The sequence below is a fragment of the Coturnix japonica genome, chromosome 2 (assembly GCF_001577835.2).
Source record: "Coturnix japonica isolate 7356 chromosome 2, Coturnix japonica 2.1, whole genome shotgun sequence".
NCBI classification, from domain to species: domain Eukaryota; kingdom Metazoa; phylum Chordata; class Aves; order Galliformes; family Phasianidae; genus Coturnix; species Coturnix japonica.
The window spans coordinates 43142459-43160499 of record NC_029517.1 but is presented as its reverse complement, the minus strand read 5'-3'; the positions used below and the strand labels follow the sequence as shown (position 1 = coordinate 43160499).

At 38.8% G+C, this 18041-nt stretch overlaps 1 protein-coding gene across 1 annotated transcript in view; it reads left to right on the top strand.

Annotated features, from left to right (window-relative positions):
• Window positions 1–18041, top strand: part of GABBR2 (gamma-aminobutyric acid type B receptor subunit 2) — a 449900-nt gene that overhangs the window by 226559 nt on the left and 205300 nt on the right. Inside the window, exons 6-7 of the mRNA XM_015854241.2 lie at window positions 5942–6133; window positions 7556–7792. Coding sequence (XP_015709727.1) covers window positions 5942–6133; window positions 7556–7792 — 429 coding nt within the window. The remainder of the gene's footprint in view (window positions 1–5941; window positions 6134–7555; window positions 7793–18041) is intronic.

Here is an 18041-nt window from a genome sequence, read left to right as displayed (position 1 = left end):
GTACCCCTATAAAGGATGCTTTGAAGCCTTAATATTTGAATAGTTGAATACCGTCGCAAAAAAGTATTCAGGCGCCTGAGGGGGAAATGTGCCATGCGGCGACAGAACTAGTTGTACAGCCCTGATCCAAGCGAACTTGACCCTGAGAGAGGTGAGGGCCGATCCTGAGACATGTGGCAGAAAATCACAAGGTACAGGGCACAGAGAGAATGGCACAGTCCATTGGTAACAGGGTTCTATAAGGGTTCGTTGGACAGATGGCCCCGAGAATGGTTTTGAGACCTGATTATAATGCTTCAAGACCACCGATCAGGCAGCTCCCTCAACTGCATGCCGCAGTTGGTCTGCCATCATCACTGGCTAGAAAACCGAGTCACATGAAGCAAATTGCAAGAAATGGTTCCATCACTAGGTCGTGAATGATGATTCCCGTAATACGATTACTAGAAACAACTGATGGAAGGTCAATCCTCGTACGGGCCATCAGGTCTACATGAAGGATCTGATCACAAGTATTCCAGTCCTACTCCTCACCTGATCACCAGAAAGTTCTAGCTGTTTAAACGCGACACGCTTCCAGCTCGAGCAAGAAACAACAGTACGATTGCACCGCGTGTTTCCATGTGGCGCTACCTACGTGACCTGGAGGAGAAAGGACATGAGGGGAAGTGGCATGATCAGCCTATTCTGCACTACGGAGCACGGGTGAAAGAACTACTAGACATGACCAACCACCAAGTGTTTGAGTGCTCCAGTATCACAGTAACAATAGATGGGGCCCTGCCCTCAGTCAGGGGAGGAAAGGGATAATAGAGTTTACTAATGGACTGTGTGGATTCGATGCCTAGGCACATTCAGAACCACAGGAAATATAAGGCGCTTGGTGATACCGGTGCAGCAGTGCACCCTGAATCGCCCGTCACAGTCATGAAGGGACAGAATCATAGTCCATATTTCTCGAGGCAAGTGAGCTGGGGGCTTCTCAGAAAAAATTGACTGTGCTGGAGCTTGAAATAGAGCCTCACTGGGCAAAGACTGGCAAAAGACATCCGTATTTGGACTGGCCCAGGGGCTCCAATGTTATACTGGTATTGAATTACTCAGAACGAGGGCATTTCAAGGATCCAAGGGTATCGCTGGGCCTTTGGGATAGCGTGCTGTAGACATGCGACAACATTAGAGCATCTGGTCTGTGTTTGCCTGGCCTGTCAGAGGACCCGTCTGTTTGGGGCTGTTCTATCGCAGTAAAAGAGCAAGCAGGTACGAAATTGCTACAAAGACAGTGACACAGACGAGCAGTTATCTGGACACCTAACGGGATCTCTTGCTCCGCCATCTCAATCGAATTTGAATTGCGTCCGAGTCTAGTTGGACGAATCAAGGTGAGTTGATAGCTACAAACTCACCTCAACCTTTTAACAGTCCCATATGCCAGTTGGCGTAACAGCATCAGTGGAGCAAGTGGAGGCTGACAGTAGACCTACCGGTGGCTGAATTGAGGTCCACCCCATTGATGCGTGCTTGTGCCGGACATGTTTGGAACTCCAGTACGAGGCTGGAGTGCAAAAAGCAGCCAAATGGTAAATGCCACTCATTCGACAGGTTTGCCAATGGCCTTCTTCCTACTTTTGCGCTGCAGACATGTAAGCCACAGTTTGCCCTATCACCTGGAGGGGCATTCAGTATAGCTTTGGAAACCGTTTGCCCCAGGGGTGAAACACAGGCCCAACGCATTATGCCATGGGTTGTGTCCAAACTGTAGCTGGAACAAGGTGGTAGCTTCCTGAGAGCACCTGCAGTACATGATGACCATTGTGTTGTGTGGGGTGAATACAGCAGAAAGCAGTTTGTCACAAAAGCGAGACAGATCATCCAATTCTTCTACAAGCGGCTTTTGCGTATTAGAGCGAACAAAGTAAAAGTGACGCTGGCCCAGGAATGTCCAGTTCTTCAGGTATACGGAATGGGCAGGAGTGAGACGTACGTCAACATCCCAAGCAGAATGTGAGTCGACATAAGAATCACTGCCATCGTCATCCACCAACTAGCAAGAAAGCGAGACAGCAGTCTTTCCTGGTTGCAGTGAGGCTTTTGGAGGATGCACCATTCCAAACTACAGCCTCATTGTAAGCCCCCTTTATTCAAGGTGACGCGAAGAAGAAACGATTTGCATGGGGCCCCTGAGCAAGCAGCAGGCTTATTGAACAGATAAACAAGAGATAGCCCGAGCTGTAGCTCTGGGGCCAGTACGGACTGGACAGGATGTAAAGAACACCTCATATACTGCTGCTGAGAGAAAGGCCCACTTGGAGTTTGTGGCAAAGAGCCTCAAGGAGAGAACGCCGAGGCCGAGACCCCTGGGATTCCGGAGTCGATCGATATAAGGTGGTCTGAAAGAGTGCTTACGCACTCAATCTGAGAATGGAGAATCTTAGCGCGTATGAGGGGGTTCGGGCCTGCTTCCGAAGTAGTCGTGGGACTGAAACACAGCTCCTTTTTGGCACCTCGACTGCCAGTGCTGAACTGGATTGTTCAAAGGACAGGTTCCCTCCAGTTCCTCATGCTACCGTATGTCACCTGGAGCAAGTGGATTTACGCTGTATTACCACAGCGAGCGCAGAATGGGAATTTACCGTATTAAATCATCCAGAATCGTTCTACGAGGTAATCATCGAGCTGGGCCTGAAGATAATAAAGGTATGTTGGAACATCACCAAAGCCAGGAAGAGGTATCACGTGCTAAAGATGCCCCACCATACAGACGCATGTGTACCAGAAAATGAATTTAGGAGAATTATGCCTATTCACAGACGGGCATCGATGTCGCATTGTTAGGGAAGCATCGCAAAATGGAAAGCTGCTGTGTGAGCCCACACGACAGGTCTGCAGAGGGCCACCCAGAAGGTAGGAGGGAGGAATCATAGTCAGTTGTGCAGAGTGTAAAAGCTTCAGCGCTTGCCTTCAGATGTTGCTCGAAGGGCGGGAGAGGGTGGACCAATGCATGTACTACTTTATTACTGGACTCATGGTGTGGCAAATGCCCCTTAATGGGGGTGGGTACAGAGTGGGAACAAAACAAACTGGCAACTGGAAGGTGTAAATCTAGTTTGGGCCGACTCGCAATTATGAGAAAGGACATTGCTGCCCCACAAAGGAATATGCGTGTAAAAGGTGGCGTCATGTGGAATTGCCATGTCCCAAGATAGTCGGGCTACTGAAGAAAACAATCAAAACAAACCATACGGAGGTAGATAAAGCTTGCCAAAATTGATGGTGGCCTTCAAAGGATGACTTGGACTGGCAAGAATAAGGGTGAATTATTTCTAGCTCGATGGCTGGCCTCATGAAGCACGGCTCAGGTCACTCAAGGAAGATGACGCGACATATATAAGTGGGCCAGAGACAACGAGGGGTGGACTTAACCAATATGGACGTAAATGGCGCAGATTATTGTCCCATTGATTGATTGAAACATGTGCCAGTCAGCATTAAACCAGCAAAAGAGATGAAACCATTCTCGTGGGAGGAAGGGCGGTGGCAAAAAGTATTAGTAATATGGGGAGGCGCTGATTTTCGGTTATTATATCCACACATCTGTGCCACAGGTCTCTGCAGTGGAAGGTGTTATTATCTTACACCGATTGGTAGAGGCACGCACTTGGGTGGTCTGTGGAATACATACGCAGTAACCCATGTCATACTGCTCGAAACAGCCATTATTAGGTCTTGAGTAAACAAGTCCTGTGGCTGACATCGCACCGCGTCCGAAAAGAATTGAATCTGAGTAACGGACAATACAATTTTAATAAAATATACGCTTATAAAATACTGGGTGGGGCAAAAGCAGTCATGGATCAATTAGAGATGAGAATTATCATCAATATTCCCAGCTACCAATGCAACCAGCTTCTGGTAAATGAGTTGAACACGAATAGTAAATGACGGGTTTGGTTGAAAAACATAGTGTTGAAAGCAATACGGGACTGGCACGGACACATTTAACGCATCTAGTGGAAGGAAGATAAAATCTGAGCAAGGAAAGCACCACCTTGTTGGTGCAATACTTAGAGGGCATACTGTCAATCGCTGAATGGTCCTAAGTGACAATCTAAGCCCTCTACACACTGTAAGAAGGAGATAAAGCAGGTCCCTGTTGTAGCCATGTAAAGAAACATGTTGGGAAGAGCTGTTTGGGTGTCCCTTCCCAGCTTCTGGGAAAGGGCAATAACCTATTCCTGTGGGTGAAACTTGTCCACCTATAATGCCCAGGGACCATGGGTGCACTTGTGGGTAAGTGCAGAAGGATGGGGATGTGGTCAATCTGTGTACAACGGAATTAGATGCTAATAGGGGGAGTGCACAGATACAGATTTAATTTTATGGTATTTATTCTGTATAAGCGCCAAACTAATGACTTTCTTGCATGTAAGTTAGTGATATTAGTATTAGTGTGAATTATCAGTTGTATCACTTTAGTAATCGTTACACAAATGTATAAGTTCCTACTATGTATGTCAAGTAACTTATCGATAAATTTTTAGCCATATCGTGTATAATATAGGGTATTTGATAATAGCATGCATGGAATGTTATTGGACCAATGTATCGTAATATACATCTCGTACAATAAGGGGTGGGCATGTATGTCATGTTCGGTTTATCGAAATTTGGTGTTTTTTTTTTTTTTTTTTTTTTTTTTTTTTTTTTTTTTTTCATATTTCTCTCAATTTCTTTCTGTTTTTTTTTTTTTTGTTTTTGGTATAAGTATGCAGTATTCACATCATAACATCAATTGATAAAGTATGGATCTTCTAAGTGAATGTGCAGTCCACAGAAGAACGACTACATATCCCAGAGAACAACAGGGTTAATGATTAGTCACGGATCAAGGACTCTATATAATCTCGTTCCCAGGGCTGGAGTGCCCTCCTTCTTCTCTCGAACTTCTAGGAGAGTGGGAAGCGTTTCCAGCCGTGTCGCCTAGGTTCACAGTAGCCCTCTCGGTTTTCGGGGACTCTCTCTCTCTCTGTTTCGTTCAATTTGTTAGCCTCAATTATATTATATTGTGTTATCTTGTATTTCGGTATCATATTTAGTAAAAACAAGTTTTTCTCTCCTATGATTGTCGCTGTTTTTATCCACTCCCTTTTTCCCCCTCTTTCCGGGCCCGGGAGGGGGCCCACGGGGTGGCTTCCCCTGTCACGGGCATAGGTAAATCTAAGTAACCCGTGACAAAAGGAGATGACCATCAGCTCAGTAACTCAAAGTACAGCAGGTGGTATTTAGCATTTAAACAGTATAGAATAAATTTCTTACTGGAAAATGAATAAAATAAAATAAATAAAATAAAATGAAAAAGTAACTGATGGTTGCTTGCTTTATAAGTTTACCATTGATTCTTGCTCCTCAGAAGAAAGTACTACTTAATGTTGTTGTGGTCTCTATTTTATCTCAGTCATATCACTCAAATTTGCAACACTGAGACTTGATCTTGTCTCAGATCCATTTTTTTTGTTTGATAATACCCTGGTTAATATGCCGGTGAAATTTAGCTTAAATGTGGCCCTACCACACATGTAATAGCTGTGTTATGTAAAATTTATGATGGAAACAAGGTACCTTCTGCCAGTCTTCCTCTTTCTCTCTCTTGGTCTTAGAATTCAATATTCTGTTCTGCTTTTGGGTGAAGGACCTATTGAGAACAAACCAGATTTTATTTAATTCCTTCCTCAGGAACTTAGTTTTGAAGTCAGAAATATTCAAAAAAGGAGTCATCATTGTTAGAAAGAAACCATTCTAAAAACCTTTGTGTCTTTCAGTAAGGACATTATTTTGTTATGAAAGGGAAAAACAAATAAAACCATGAAAAGAAACTTTTTTTTTTTTAATGTTTAATATGTCTATTAAAATGCTTTTTTTTTTTTTTTTTTTTTCATTATAGGCATATGTTGAAGAAATGTATGGCAGCAAGTATCAGTGGATTATTCCAGGGTGGTATGAAAACCTTTGGTGGGAATCCTGGATTAATGCATCACAGTGTCTCAGCAAAAATCTTCTTGCAGCCATGGAAGGTTATATTGGAGTGGATTTTGAGCCTCTCAGTTCAAAAATGAATAAGACCATATCAGGAAGGGTTAGTATATTTCCTCCTACTAATTTCTTATGATCTTCAAGCATCTTGGCACAGTAAAGCACAGAGGAAGAAGGCCAAACTACATGGTGTTTCTGCAGAGAGTTGGCAGTCGTTATTTTCATTCTTCCAGTTATTCACAATTCTTAAATATTTAGAAATCCATTCAAATTCTCTACAAGGAGAATCTCCTTAAAAGCTCTAAAGTCCCCTGCCTAAGTATTGCTGTCTTTACCCTGTATGGACCTTACAGATAAATACACAATAAAGCTTGAATTAGTCTTCAGTATCACACGTTGCATTATGGCAAATTAATATTTTTGTGTACAGAATAAGAAACATTTATGTTTATCCCTAGTCCTGAAAATGTGTGATATCATTGGCAATTTGTGCCTCTCAAAACTAGAGGGTGTTCCTTTAAACATATAAATATGTAGTATTTCCATAAAGTACCTAGCATTTTATCATAGAATAAATGCCTGCAAATGCTCGTCAATGAATAAACATGCCTGTTTTTGCTATTTTTCATCCTTTTTACATCTGTTGTTTTTATGCTTTGCTGAGGGAGCAGGAAAGGCAACTTAACAAAAAGGCAACTCATCATAAGAGAGCACATTGTAAAGAGTATAGTAAACCTGTAAAATATAGTCAAATTGCCACTCAAATAATTGCACATTAAGCAAGTAGTTATTTAAGTAAAGGCCATTTGATTTGAATTATTCTATAGAGTATAATCAGAGCACTTATTTTCAGGGATACATACTCTATGTTCTAGTATTATGGCTCACCAGTATTATGGCTCACCAGTATGCTCACATAATACTAGAGCCATAATACTAGAACATACCTTATGTATCCCTGATAGAATAGTTTTGGTTTTGAACTAAAACTTTCTGTATGAAAGCAAAATAAAGCTGTCCTTCATACAGAGAAGCAGAGCAACTACTTTTCAGTCTCTCTGTCTAAATCCTAAATCCCCCTCTTGGCCTCACCATCAATTTTGTAACACAGACAGCACACAATTTGGGAATTACTGTTTCTTTTTTAATTCTTGCTTTGGTCGTCTTTTCCATGTTAGTGATACATTCAACTAAATCAGTATGCACTTTATGGTTAAGGTTTCATAGAATCATAGCATGGCTTGGATTGTAAGGGACCTGAGTTCTTCAAGACCACTGAGTTCCAGGGTGGCAAAGCTGCCATTCATTAACTCAGCTGACAACTTGGCCTTGAACTCCTCAAAGGATGGGGAATCCACAGCTTCTCTGTGCAGTGGTGCCAGGGCCTCACCACCCTCTGAGTAAAGAATTTCCTCTTAATGTTTAATATAAATCTTCCCTCGTTTAGATTAAAAACATTCCCCCTTGTCACAAATCTTTGAAATGTTAAGTATTGAAGTAAAAGTGAAATTTTGTTCCTCTGCAGACTCCACAACAATATGAAAGGGAATACAATGCTAAGCGTGGTGATGGACAATCCAGCAAATTTCATGGTTATGCCTATGATGGAATATGGGTGATTGCCAAGACCCTGCAGCGGGCAATGAAGTATCTCAATGCCACCAACAAGCACCAAAAAATTGAAGATTTTAATTATACAAATCACAAACTTGGCAAAATTTTTCTGGATGCTATGAATGAAACAAACTTCTTTGGAGTAACGGTAAGTCCTAAACAGCAATTTGTGGGGAGGAGAGAGCTCATGATTTTAAGCCAGAAGCTCAAGTAAGCACCACATTTAAAACACTCCTGAAAAAGAAAGATATTTTCAGAGCTTCCTAATTTTTCTTTGCAATTAATGTGGATGCTTTGCTTCTCATTTGTCTTCTGGTGCCAAGAGATGACACTGTTTAATTACTCAGTTACTAGATTTTTAAGCATTGATGTGATCTGAATTAACAATTCAGAATGGTCTTAAGGGAACCATGAGTGCTCTAAGATGCAGTGCCCTTTTAATGACTTTTTTTGTAGTTAAGATGTACGGGATGCAATGTATGGGATGCAATCTGAAAGCCCCTATTTCCCCCAACTCTTCCACATCTCTTATTTTCAATAAAATATACATAGTTATAGTACACTATATAGTTAACTAATGTCTCCAACTCCAGCGCTGTACATCTTAAAACATCCACCAATATATTTCAGGAGACATTTACATCTATTCGAAATTTCTAATTTCTCACAGGCAAGTACAAAACCGTAGCAATTATGACTGAACACACATAGTCACATAAAATACTAATCTAACTCCATTTTCTGTGACACTGTTGCAAATTCATGGTATTTTTTTCTTTGACACTGCTCCCATTTTTTTGTTGTTTTTTTTTTCGTTTTGTTTTGTTTTTTGTTTTTCTTTTGCAGAGTAAAACAGGCACTAAGGAATGTAACCCTAAAATTGCTTATATGTCTATGAGATGTCAGAATTTAAAGGAGCATACATGTTCAAGAGTGTGCAGATCCATTCTCCTTCATCAAGAGAGCTGAGCAGGCTCCATTTCAGGGAGGATGATCTCCACAGTGACCAGTAATGATAGCAAATGAGAAAAGCTTCTGGTGTCCTTATCAGCATATTGGCCTGCTACATGTCTAGATAAGGAAATCAGAGTTTTAAAGAACTTGTAATTCAGTGGTGAATGCAAACAGTGCTTGTAGGAATATCTCTGTGGCAAAAGCATGCAGAAAGTTGGCAACATTTCTGCCACTGTGCTGTAGCTTGTCACATTCTGTCCCTGAGTTAATTTAAATTGTCTTGGAAATCAGTTAACCTCAAAACATTTTGAAGCAGCAGAACTAAGGTTGTCATATATGTCACAGATTGTTTCAAGGAGGAAATGTCAAAATGTACATATAAAAAATGAGTGCAGGCTCAAGTTTTTGGTGTCCTTGTTAACTGCTGAGGAAATCTGCTTTGTATCACAATGCAGCTGAAACTAAGTTAGGATTTGTAATTAATGAGCAATTGTGTGGCAAGGCAGTACTGGAATCTAGTTGCAAGAACAATACAAATTTTGCTTTCTTTTTACATTTTGTTTAGCTGAAGGCTTTAGTAAAAGTATTTTGCATCTAAAACAAAACCACAATGTTGATAAATCAGTCAGTTGATAATTCAGCCTTCTCTTCTCCAGGCTGAACAAGCCCAGCTTCCTCAGCCTGTCTTTGTAGAGGAGGTGCTCCAGCCCTCTGATCATCTTAGTGGTCCTCCTCTGGACCCACTCCAGCAGCTTCACATCTTTCCTGCACTGGGGGCCACAGACCTGTCCTCAGTACTCCAGATAGGACCTCACAAGGGCAGAGTAGAGCAGGACATTTTAGCTATTCCTTAAACACTGCTGAAGGTTTCGCTCTTTCTCCAGACTTTTTTTTCCTTAGACAAATGGAATGGTTCCCTATCTTCTTATATTCTCACTGAGGTTATCAAACTAAAAAGTGTGGAATACAGAGGAAGGAAACAAGTAGTTATCTGCTACTCCTTTTTTTTTCTTTTTTTTCTTTTTTTTCTTTTCATTTTTAATAAAGGTAAGTTAGACACTACTGTACAAATACAAAAGACTTTTGTTGATGAGAAATGTCATACAAATAGACAAAAGAGCTGCAGGGGTTGTTCCTACAATATTATTAATCTGAATGTTCTAATTCTGCCGCTGGATCCATTGAAGCTGAATGAGTTTGTGGTTGGAATGTTCAGACTGCAACTACCAGTGTACTAGATGGGAGTTCTTTTGATCTGGAACTAAGTTTAAATTTTTCCTAATTTTGTGCCTACCAAAACATTCACTTATTAATAAGAAAGTTACTATAACAAAGATCTTTTAAAGGATTTTGGACATTTCTTCCTCAGTTTTCTTAATCAAGATTAAACCAGTTTCATAAATGGGATGCAGCCTTATCACCTGCATGATTTATAAACCATCGTATACCTGTTTCCTGGCTAAATATGTCTCTATCTTTTTGTCAAATAAAGCTCTCTTTCTGATAACCAAAGTGTCAGAAAATGAAAGATAAGAATTGCTCACAATACATTTTAACCCACTTTAAATGTATGAGATATCCCTTTGTATAACTGATAGATCCACTGGAAGTATTTTAGAGGTGGAGTATCTGTACAGGTCTCTGTTGAAATGTTACTGCTTTGTTAGTGCTGAGTGATGAAGTGACGAGAAACAAAATTTATCTGTGAGATCTATCTATCTTTTTATCTATCTGTTTTTCTATCTTTCTATCATACAGCAGTAAATAGGATATTACCAATAAGATGCCCACCAAGTATGTGTGAAAAATAAAGAGTATTTTCCACAAGGCTGGAATAATTATCCTAAGCAAGATTGTTTTCCTAAAGGATGAAGGAAAGAAAAACTACATGTATTTAATGTAATACTAGCATATTATAACATGAAAGCTTGATTATTTTTAAAGAATTAGAGCTGTCTTTCAGAAGGCTTTTCAGGAAACAGTCATATTTAGTGCTTATTGAATTAAACCCTACTAAAAGATTTGTGGTAAAAAGATAATCCAGTAACCCGGCGCCTGACCCCCTCCCTGCCCCCCGCCGCCCCCCCCCCCTTTTTTTTTTTTTTTTCCTTTTTAATTGAACTATGGAATATTACAGAGTAAACTTAGAGCTGCAAAAATGCTGTTAGGAAAAAAATGTTGTCTATGCTTGGAAAGATATATTGAATATTGCATTTGCTCTCAGTAGGTGTTGCATAGGATAGGCAGGTGGTGGTAAAAATACAGTGTGCGCAAAAGATAAGTGTTAATAATTGTTTATAATTGCTACTGGATAATGCAGCACTATTCTAAAAAATACTTTTAAAAGCATTCTTATTATTTTATAATCTCTTTCTGCTTTGACATTTTTGCCCTGTTCCCATAGAGTAATCTGTTGCTTGAGTTTATTGCTGTTGTCTGTGATCTGGAATTGATAATGTATTTCTCATCCTTATTGGTGTCTATTATTTGTGTGTAGCTTAAAAATAATTGCAGTGGAGTAGAAAGAAAATGAAATACAATGTTGTATTTCCTCTTATGTCAGCCAGAGACTGTAGTACAGTATGATAAATTTCCATCACAGTAGCTGCTGAGCAATTGAAAGTACTGCCATGAAATAGCTTTCATGCCTGTCCCTTGCATCCTGCATTCAAACAGATCCACTCATGTTTCAGAACTGGAAATGCCTATAGATAAAAAGTTCATATTGAGTGTTGATGTTGATTATTTCTGAAGATTGATTGTCACAGTCTGCATCCACTTTCCAGGCTTCGGCAGCCTCTGTGCTGTTGAAAGTGTCTCAGAAATATTGGTGGTATTAGCATCAGAATAGCATCAGCAAGGAAGTATTTGTTTCATGGCCAAGAAAATTTATTTCACCGGGAAAAACAACATTCCTTAGACTTGTCAAATTGAGAAATACCTGGTTCTGTGGCAGAGAATCAGACTGAATCAATTAGGACTTTAGCCAAGAGAACTTATGCCTAATAGGTGGGTCTGACAAGCATTTCTGTAATGGCATCGATCACTGTAATCAATTTTGCATTAATAGTTCCATATCAGAGCTCAAGTGTTATTTATACCTGGAGTCTAGTTTTCTCTCCTCCTCTCCTCTCCTCTCCTCTCCTCTCCTCTCCTTCCTCTCCTCTCGTCTCCTCTCCTTCCTCCCTTCCTTCCTCTCCTCTCTCGTCCTTCTCCTCTCCTTCTTTCCTCTCCTCTCCTCCTCTCTCCTCTCCTCTCCTCTCCTCTCTTCTCCTCTCCTCTTCTTTCCTCCTTCCCAAAATAAAAGGAAGGAGGAGAGGGCCTAGTGTGGAGTGTAATGCCTAACACTTTAAAAAGTGGTCATTATTTGTAATTGGGTGTTGTGGAGAATTTCAATAAGCTAGAAAAAAGCAATCAAGAAGCTCCATACACATATATATGTATACACATGTTTATGCTCATAACCCTGCCCAGCTGCTACCAGATCTCTTTTTTTTTTTTCCACACCTGACAGCATGGGTTATGAGCATGTCATAACTTAGTGCCTTGTTTCCTTTTCCTTTTTCAGAACTTTCTTCCTGTTACAGAATTTCTTGTGTAGCACAAGAACTTAAGGTCTGACTGTATGAAAGACTTCCTACATGAACCCTGAATCTTAACTTCCCCTGATGGAGATAAATGTGGTGAATCTTACTTTCCTACTCCCTTCTGATTTTCACTACATTATCCAACTCAGATGAGCAACTGAGAGTGTTACAGTGGACTGGGGGATTATTTGCTCTTAATAGAGCCAGTGTGGTCTGCCAAAATGGAGAGCTGATAAACAAGTTAGCATAGGATCATAAATAATGTTTGTTCATTAGGAAACTGCATAGAAAAGGAAACACAAACTTTCCAAAATGAAAGCTGAGATTAACAGTGCCAGTTCAAGATTAGCCCTCAAGCTAATCAACAGTTGATGATTTAATAGATATTGTAGGTGGCAATAAAAAAGACTTTAGTCTGAAGTTGTAGAACACTTATCACTGCATCTGACATTCTACTAGGCGGATGTTTGATGAAAATAAATGAATAACATGAATTTACAGCAGAGCTAATAAAACCTTTTCTAAGCTCTGGATAATATCTCCCAGTTTCCTCGGTCCTGAACTGAAGAAATAGAAAAATCTATCAAAAGAAATCAGGAAAGCAAAGCTGGTAAATTCAAATTTCATGCTTTGGTGATAGATGAAAGTAGTGATGCTACAGATTTGGCTATACTTACCATCTCTATTAGAGGTATTGATAATGAATATAATGTTACTGAAGAAATAGTGTCTTTACTGTCATTATAAAAAAAAAAAAAAAACCACTACTAAATCTCTTGATCTGTTTGAAGTAGTAAAAATTACATTAAAGTAATTTTCTTTAACCCTTGTCAACATGTCTGGTAGAGCTACTGATGGTGCCCCAGCAACGGCTGGTAAAAGAGTGGGACTTATAAAATTAACAGAAGATGATGCAACTTCTGCCAGCAACTGCCATTCGATGAAGTATTGCTTCATCTCAACATAAAAAATAAATTATGTGCAAAAGCTTTAAAAATGGATAATGTTGTGCAAATCATCATCAAAGCTGTGAATTTCATAAAGTCCAAGGGATTGAATCATTGCCAATTCCAGGAGTTCCTTAGAAGTATGGATGCTGATTAGGGGGACGTCATTTACTTTTCTGAAGTGTCTAAGTCAGGGTAAAAAGACTTTATGATTTGCAAAATGAAATCCAGTCATTAATGGACTCAAGAGGAAAGTTTGTGCCTGAACTTTTAAATGAAAAATGGCTCGCAGAGTTAGCATTTTTTGTGGATTTGGTTGTTCATGTAAATGAATTAAACTTGTCTCAGAGTTAAAATCAACTTACCTGTGCTGTTTCAAATCATAACACTGTTCAAAATGAAACTTAAATTACAGCAAGCTCAAGTTACGGCAAATAATTTTATGCATTTTATGATTACATAGCACAGGTTAAAAAAATTATTTCAAGCCTCTTTCCAGTATTATCACCTGCAAAGGCAATGCTGAACCTCAGGAGGAATTGGAAACTTCCTGCCATCCACGGAAGAACTATTCATCTTGAGGTGGAGTACGCTGAGTGGATATTGCAAGCTGTGTAAAGGTGGCTATGAGCCTAGGCAGCAGGGAGAAGCAAAGCCAGGTAGCTGTACTAGAGAGGAGAGGAAGACTGTGTCTTCACCAAAAGCTATTCAGTGGAGGCTGTAGAGGGAGTCAGCAGAGGATGGAATCTGGATGGGGTCGTCCTGAGAGATGGATCAAATCCATAGCTATGCTCCTTACCTTTCCTTTTTATTTTATTTTATTTTATTTTATTTTATTTTATTAACATCAGTAAGTATGGAATTGAAGACTGTACAAAGAAGTGTATTTAAGAAAATATAATGGGAAAGGAAGAGATTTCCTAGAAGGCTTTTATACAATCTACATCACCTAGCAGTTCTGAATTTCAGTTCTGCAGTGTACCTTCTTCTGATTTATTTAATAGTGCATAGCGTTTAAAGAACACCAACTCACCTCTCTGTGCTTTTCTTGAAGCTGATGTTACTGTCCTTGTTGAAGAGTAGAGCGCTAACAGATTATATTCATTCCATAGAAATATGTCTGATATAGACACATCTGTATGGGCCATTTGTTTACTAGATGGGCCATTTAAGTGTTCACTAGATGGATCATGATTGTCCTGAAGAGCTAAAAAAGCTTTTTTATCGTTAGCTTGCAGATGGTCTATGAATCAAATAGAGTCTGGTATGGGCACAGCTCAATTGTCTCCAGGTGAGATTTTTGCAGTTGATGCAATCATGTATGGGCAAAAATCTACGAATTAAGTACCTTCCGTAGTAACTGTGATTTCCAGTAGTATGGTGACTCCTGCATTCAGTGTTGCTAAGAGAAGAAATGGAACTGTATGGTGAATTTACAGATGCTGCTCCTTCTATCTGCTATGGGTCTATTTGAAATTATAACCAAAGATATCCTCCATGGGTATGCCCAAATCCTCAGCTGCCTGCTGGCTTGGGGATAAAATTTACCAGATATACCACAGCCTTCAGTTGCAGCTTTTGCTCTCAGCATGCTCAGTGGTTGGAGAAGCAATATTAATTATCTTGCACCAGCCTCCGACTGCAAATTCCTTCCTCAACCTGCCTTCTTGTTCCTCTCCTAGAAGTGAATGCTGCAGAAGTGCCTAAGTTAGCTTGAGATATAGATACTTTTCATCTATGAATCTAGAGTTTAAAAACACTATGATTGTAGTGAGAACGTAATTTTGAGGTGGTGTAAAACTGAATTCCTGAGTATTTGAGGAATTTGCAGATCTTGTTTTATTTTCCACTGGAACAGATGTTAGCCCTGCTGCCTTGGGATTGTTCCAGCTCCAGTAATTCCATTCTGTATTCCTACAACTCTCCCTGAGATTTCACATAGATAAGGAAGATGTTATTTACTAGCTTCTCACCAGGACTCTTTTGGGACCATAAATGCTATATAGATGCAAAATGGAGCCTTAGTATTATTACTGTAACTTTTATTAGACATTATATTTTATCATTATTTCTCTGTAAAGGCAAAATACAGTAAGATTTTGCTGGTTTTATCCCATTCCTGTTGCAGTCAGTGGCAAGTCTCTTTTAGCTTCATTGTGAGCAGGAGGTCCTTTACCTAGCAAACTGCTTTAATAGCTAACTTTTGGATATATCTCAAAATGTTATTCTAAAATCCTTTTCACTCTCTGAAAATTTAAAAAAGAAATGTTTCTGAAATGCTTTCTAGAATTAATGAATACATCCTAAGAGCACTGATCAGTTGTAGTGCTGTAAGTTAGCAATGAATGATTAGACATGAGTATTTTCAAGCACATTTGGAGAATGGCGCTAGATAGAGTACTGTGTGGAATTACATGACTCAGATATCAAATAACTATGAGCAATTGAAATAATGTGGTGGAGTACAGCAATTTGCAGTGTAACATCTACTGATGCCTATAAAAGGCTGTAACTTCTAGTGCAGATTTTTTAAATTATAAAAATGCTGAATATTTTAGTGATCCACTGTGCTGGTTATACATATTCTTTTGGCACAAAAGTATGATTCTTAACTGGGCATCAGATACTTGGAAATACAAAATAGTAATATTGGAAGAAGATAAAAGAGGAAGCTCAGAGTGAGTACAGATTGTATTATGGAGGTTGAAGCAATAAGAAGAATATTCATAAACCACAAATCTTCAGAATAAGTTTTTTGGTATTTGTGGAGTTGTTATCATACTACTCTAAAATCACAACATCTGTTTGGCTTTATAGTAAGTATTACAGTAGCTATTAAATAGTATTAAGTATTATAGTAACTATTAATCCACTGCTTAATAGTTGCATGACATTCTTTTAATTTATGTTCTTTTCTCATCTAGGTTACCCCATCAATGGGCAATTAAAAAGAGCTTATCAAATGGACTCTTTTTTTGTCATCAGTGAAAGTGACCCACATTAACCTTATAAAAATTGGAACTTAGCTTGATGGGAATTTTTCTGTCCATCAAGGAGATAAATTTTCCCTTAAGAAATATTTTGCAATGTACTTGTTCACTTTTTGCAAAAAGTTAAAAATAAAATAAAGATTTAATACTTTATTTTAATTCTCTGTTCATACTTCAGTACTTCTGAGATTTTGGCTTCACCAGCTAACATACACTCTGCTGTTAAACTTTATGACAGCTTAAGGCAAAAATATTCCTGAACTTGAATATAGAATTTTGCTGAGTATTATGAATTTAGCTGAAATATTAAAAAATGGTGTTATTAGCTGACTTAGCCTGGAGATGCTCTGAGGTTGTCAGGTCTGATGTTCAGTGGGTTACACTTTCATACATCACTGCTCCTCTTTTCTGGCAGTTGTGATTTTTATGATGAACTAGTTTTCTTCCTTGGAGAGGTGCTCTAGTTGCAAATAGAATTCTTGGAGCATGCAATTATTTTAGTGAAATGCAGAAAAGTTAAAGTGTTGTAATTGCATTTATTCTAGACAGATATACAGTAGGTTTAAAAACCATTTTCTAGTATTTTTCATATTAACTTTTAAGACTTCTTTATTTGTTACCACCTCCTCTCCACCACTGTCTCATGGCAGGTGTTTTCTGGCATTGCAGAAGACCAGATTAAGCTTTTCCTCTGCTTTAGTGTATTCCCAAAACTCGTCTGTTAAATCCCAAGGGACAGAGCAACAACCATTTATTCGCTTTGAGGTGATCCATGTCTGTGAAGGAAGGGATGCCACCTGGTCCAGAGCACTTCTAATGTGAATTTGAGCTGCTTCTGGGCTACAGGTAAAGGTTTATGAGAGTAAATAGAAATCCCTGTAGATGTGGGTCAGAAAACATGTGAAAAAGTAAGTGTTGTAGATAATGAATAGTAATGACACTTTCCTCTAAAACCCAAGTAGTGGCATCTGAGTAACTAGGCTCATAAATTTCTGTAGCTGTAGAAACTGGAAGTAGAATATACGTGGAAGGAATAAAGGAAGGAAAACCTAACTACCTCTTCAATTATTTCTTTTTTTATTATTGTTGTTTGCTTGTTTTTTAATATTGGGGCATTTGGGGCATTTAAGATCTTGTCATATTAGGTTGAAATATATGTTTAATGCATCAGTGAGTAAATGTCAGGTGTTAAAAATGTTCAGGCAAGTAAAGATGCAGATAAGCACCTAAAATGTTGATCTTGGACAACTTCTAGTGTGCATCTAAATATATATTTATATATTGTACTGTATTTATAATTGAAATAATCTGCAGAGTTTCCACAGGAAGGGAGATAGGATACTCTGGTAATCAGATCATCTGCTTCATACACTTAGGGTATTTTGACTAACCATTTTGACAAATTAGTACATTGATCAAACATTCACCTGCTGAGTGACACTTCCTATTGCCTATTTACAAATGTAAAACAGCTTTTTATTTTTTTCTCCATTGTAAATTGAGAGAAGATGAGGCATGTAAAAAGCTGTTTAAAAACTGTAGAATATCCTTTCTCTACTTCTTAATAGAGATTCTTTAAAATATTGAGGGTAGAGTAGTTGAATTATACTATCTTATATTATAATATAACATATTTTCCCCAAGGCTTTCAGACTGTTTATACTGCTCTTTCTCTTAGGCTGTGATTAAGTGAAGTGCTTAAGAACGCGCTGAATATTAAGCATGTGTATTCCAAATGGGCTGGTAAATGGCAGTATTGAATCAAGTCTTAAAGGAGTATATCCTTTGTTTTGTAAGATAGTCTGTGTCCAAGTGATAGAAACACTTCCCACAGAGAGTTAATGCTTGAAACCTCTCTTTGTGGAGCTGTTTTGCAATGCCACAAAGGCTAACACTAAGAAGAATAAACTTGCTATATA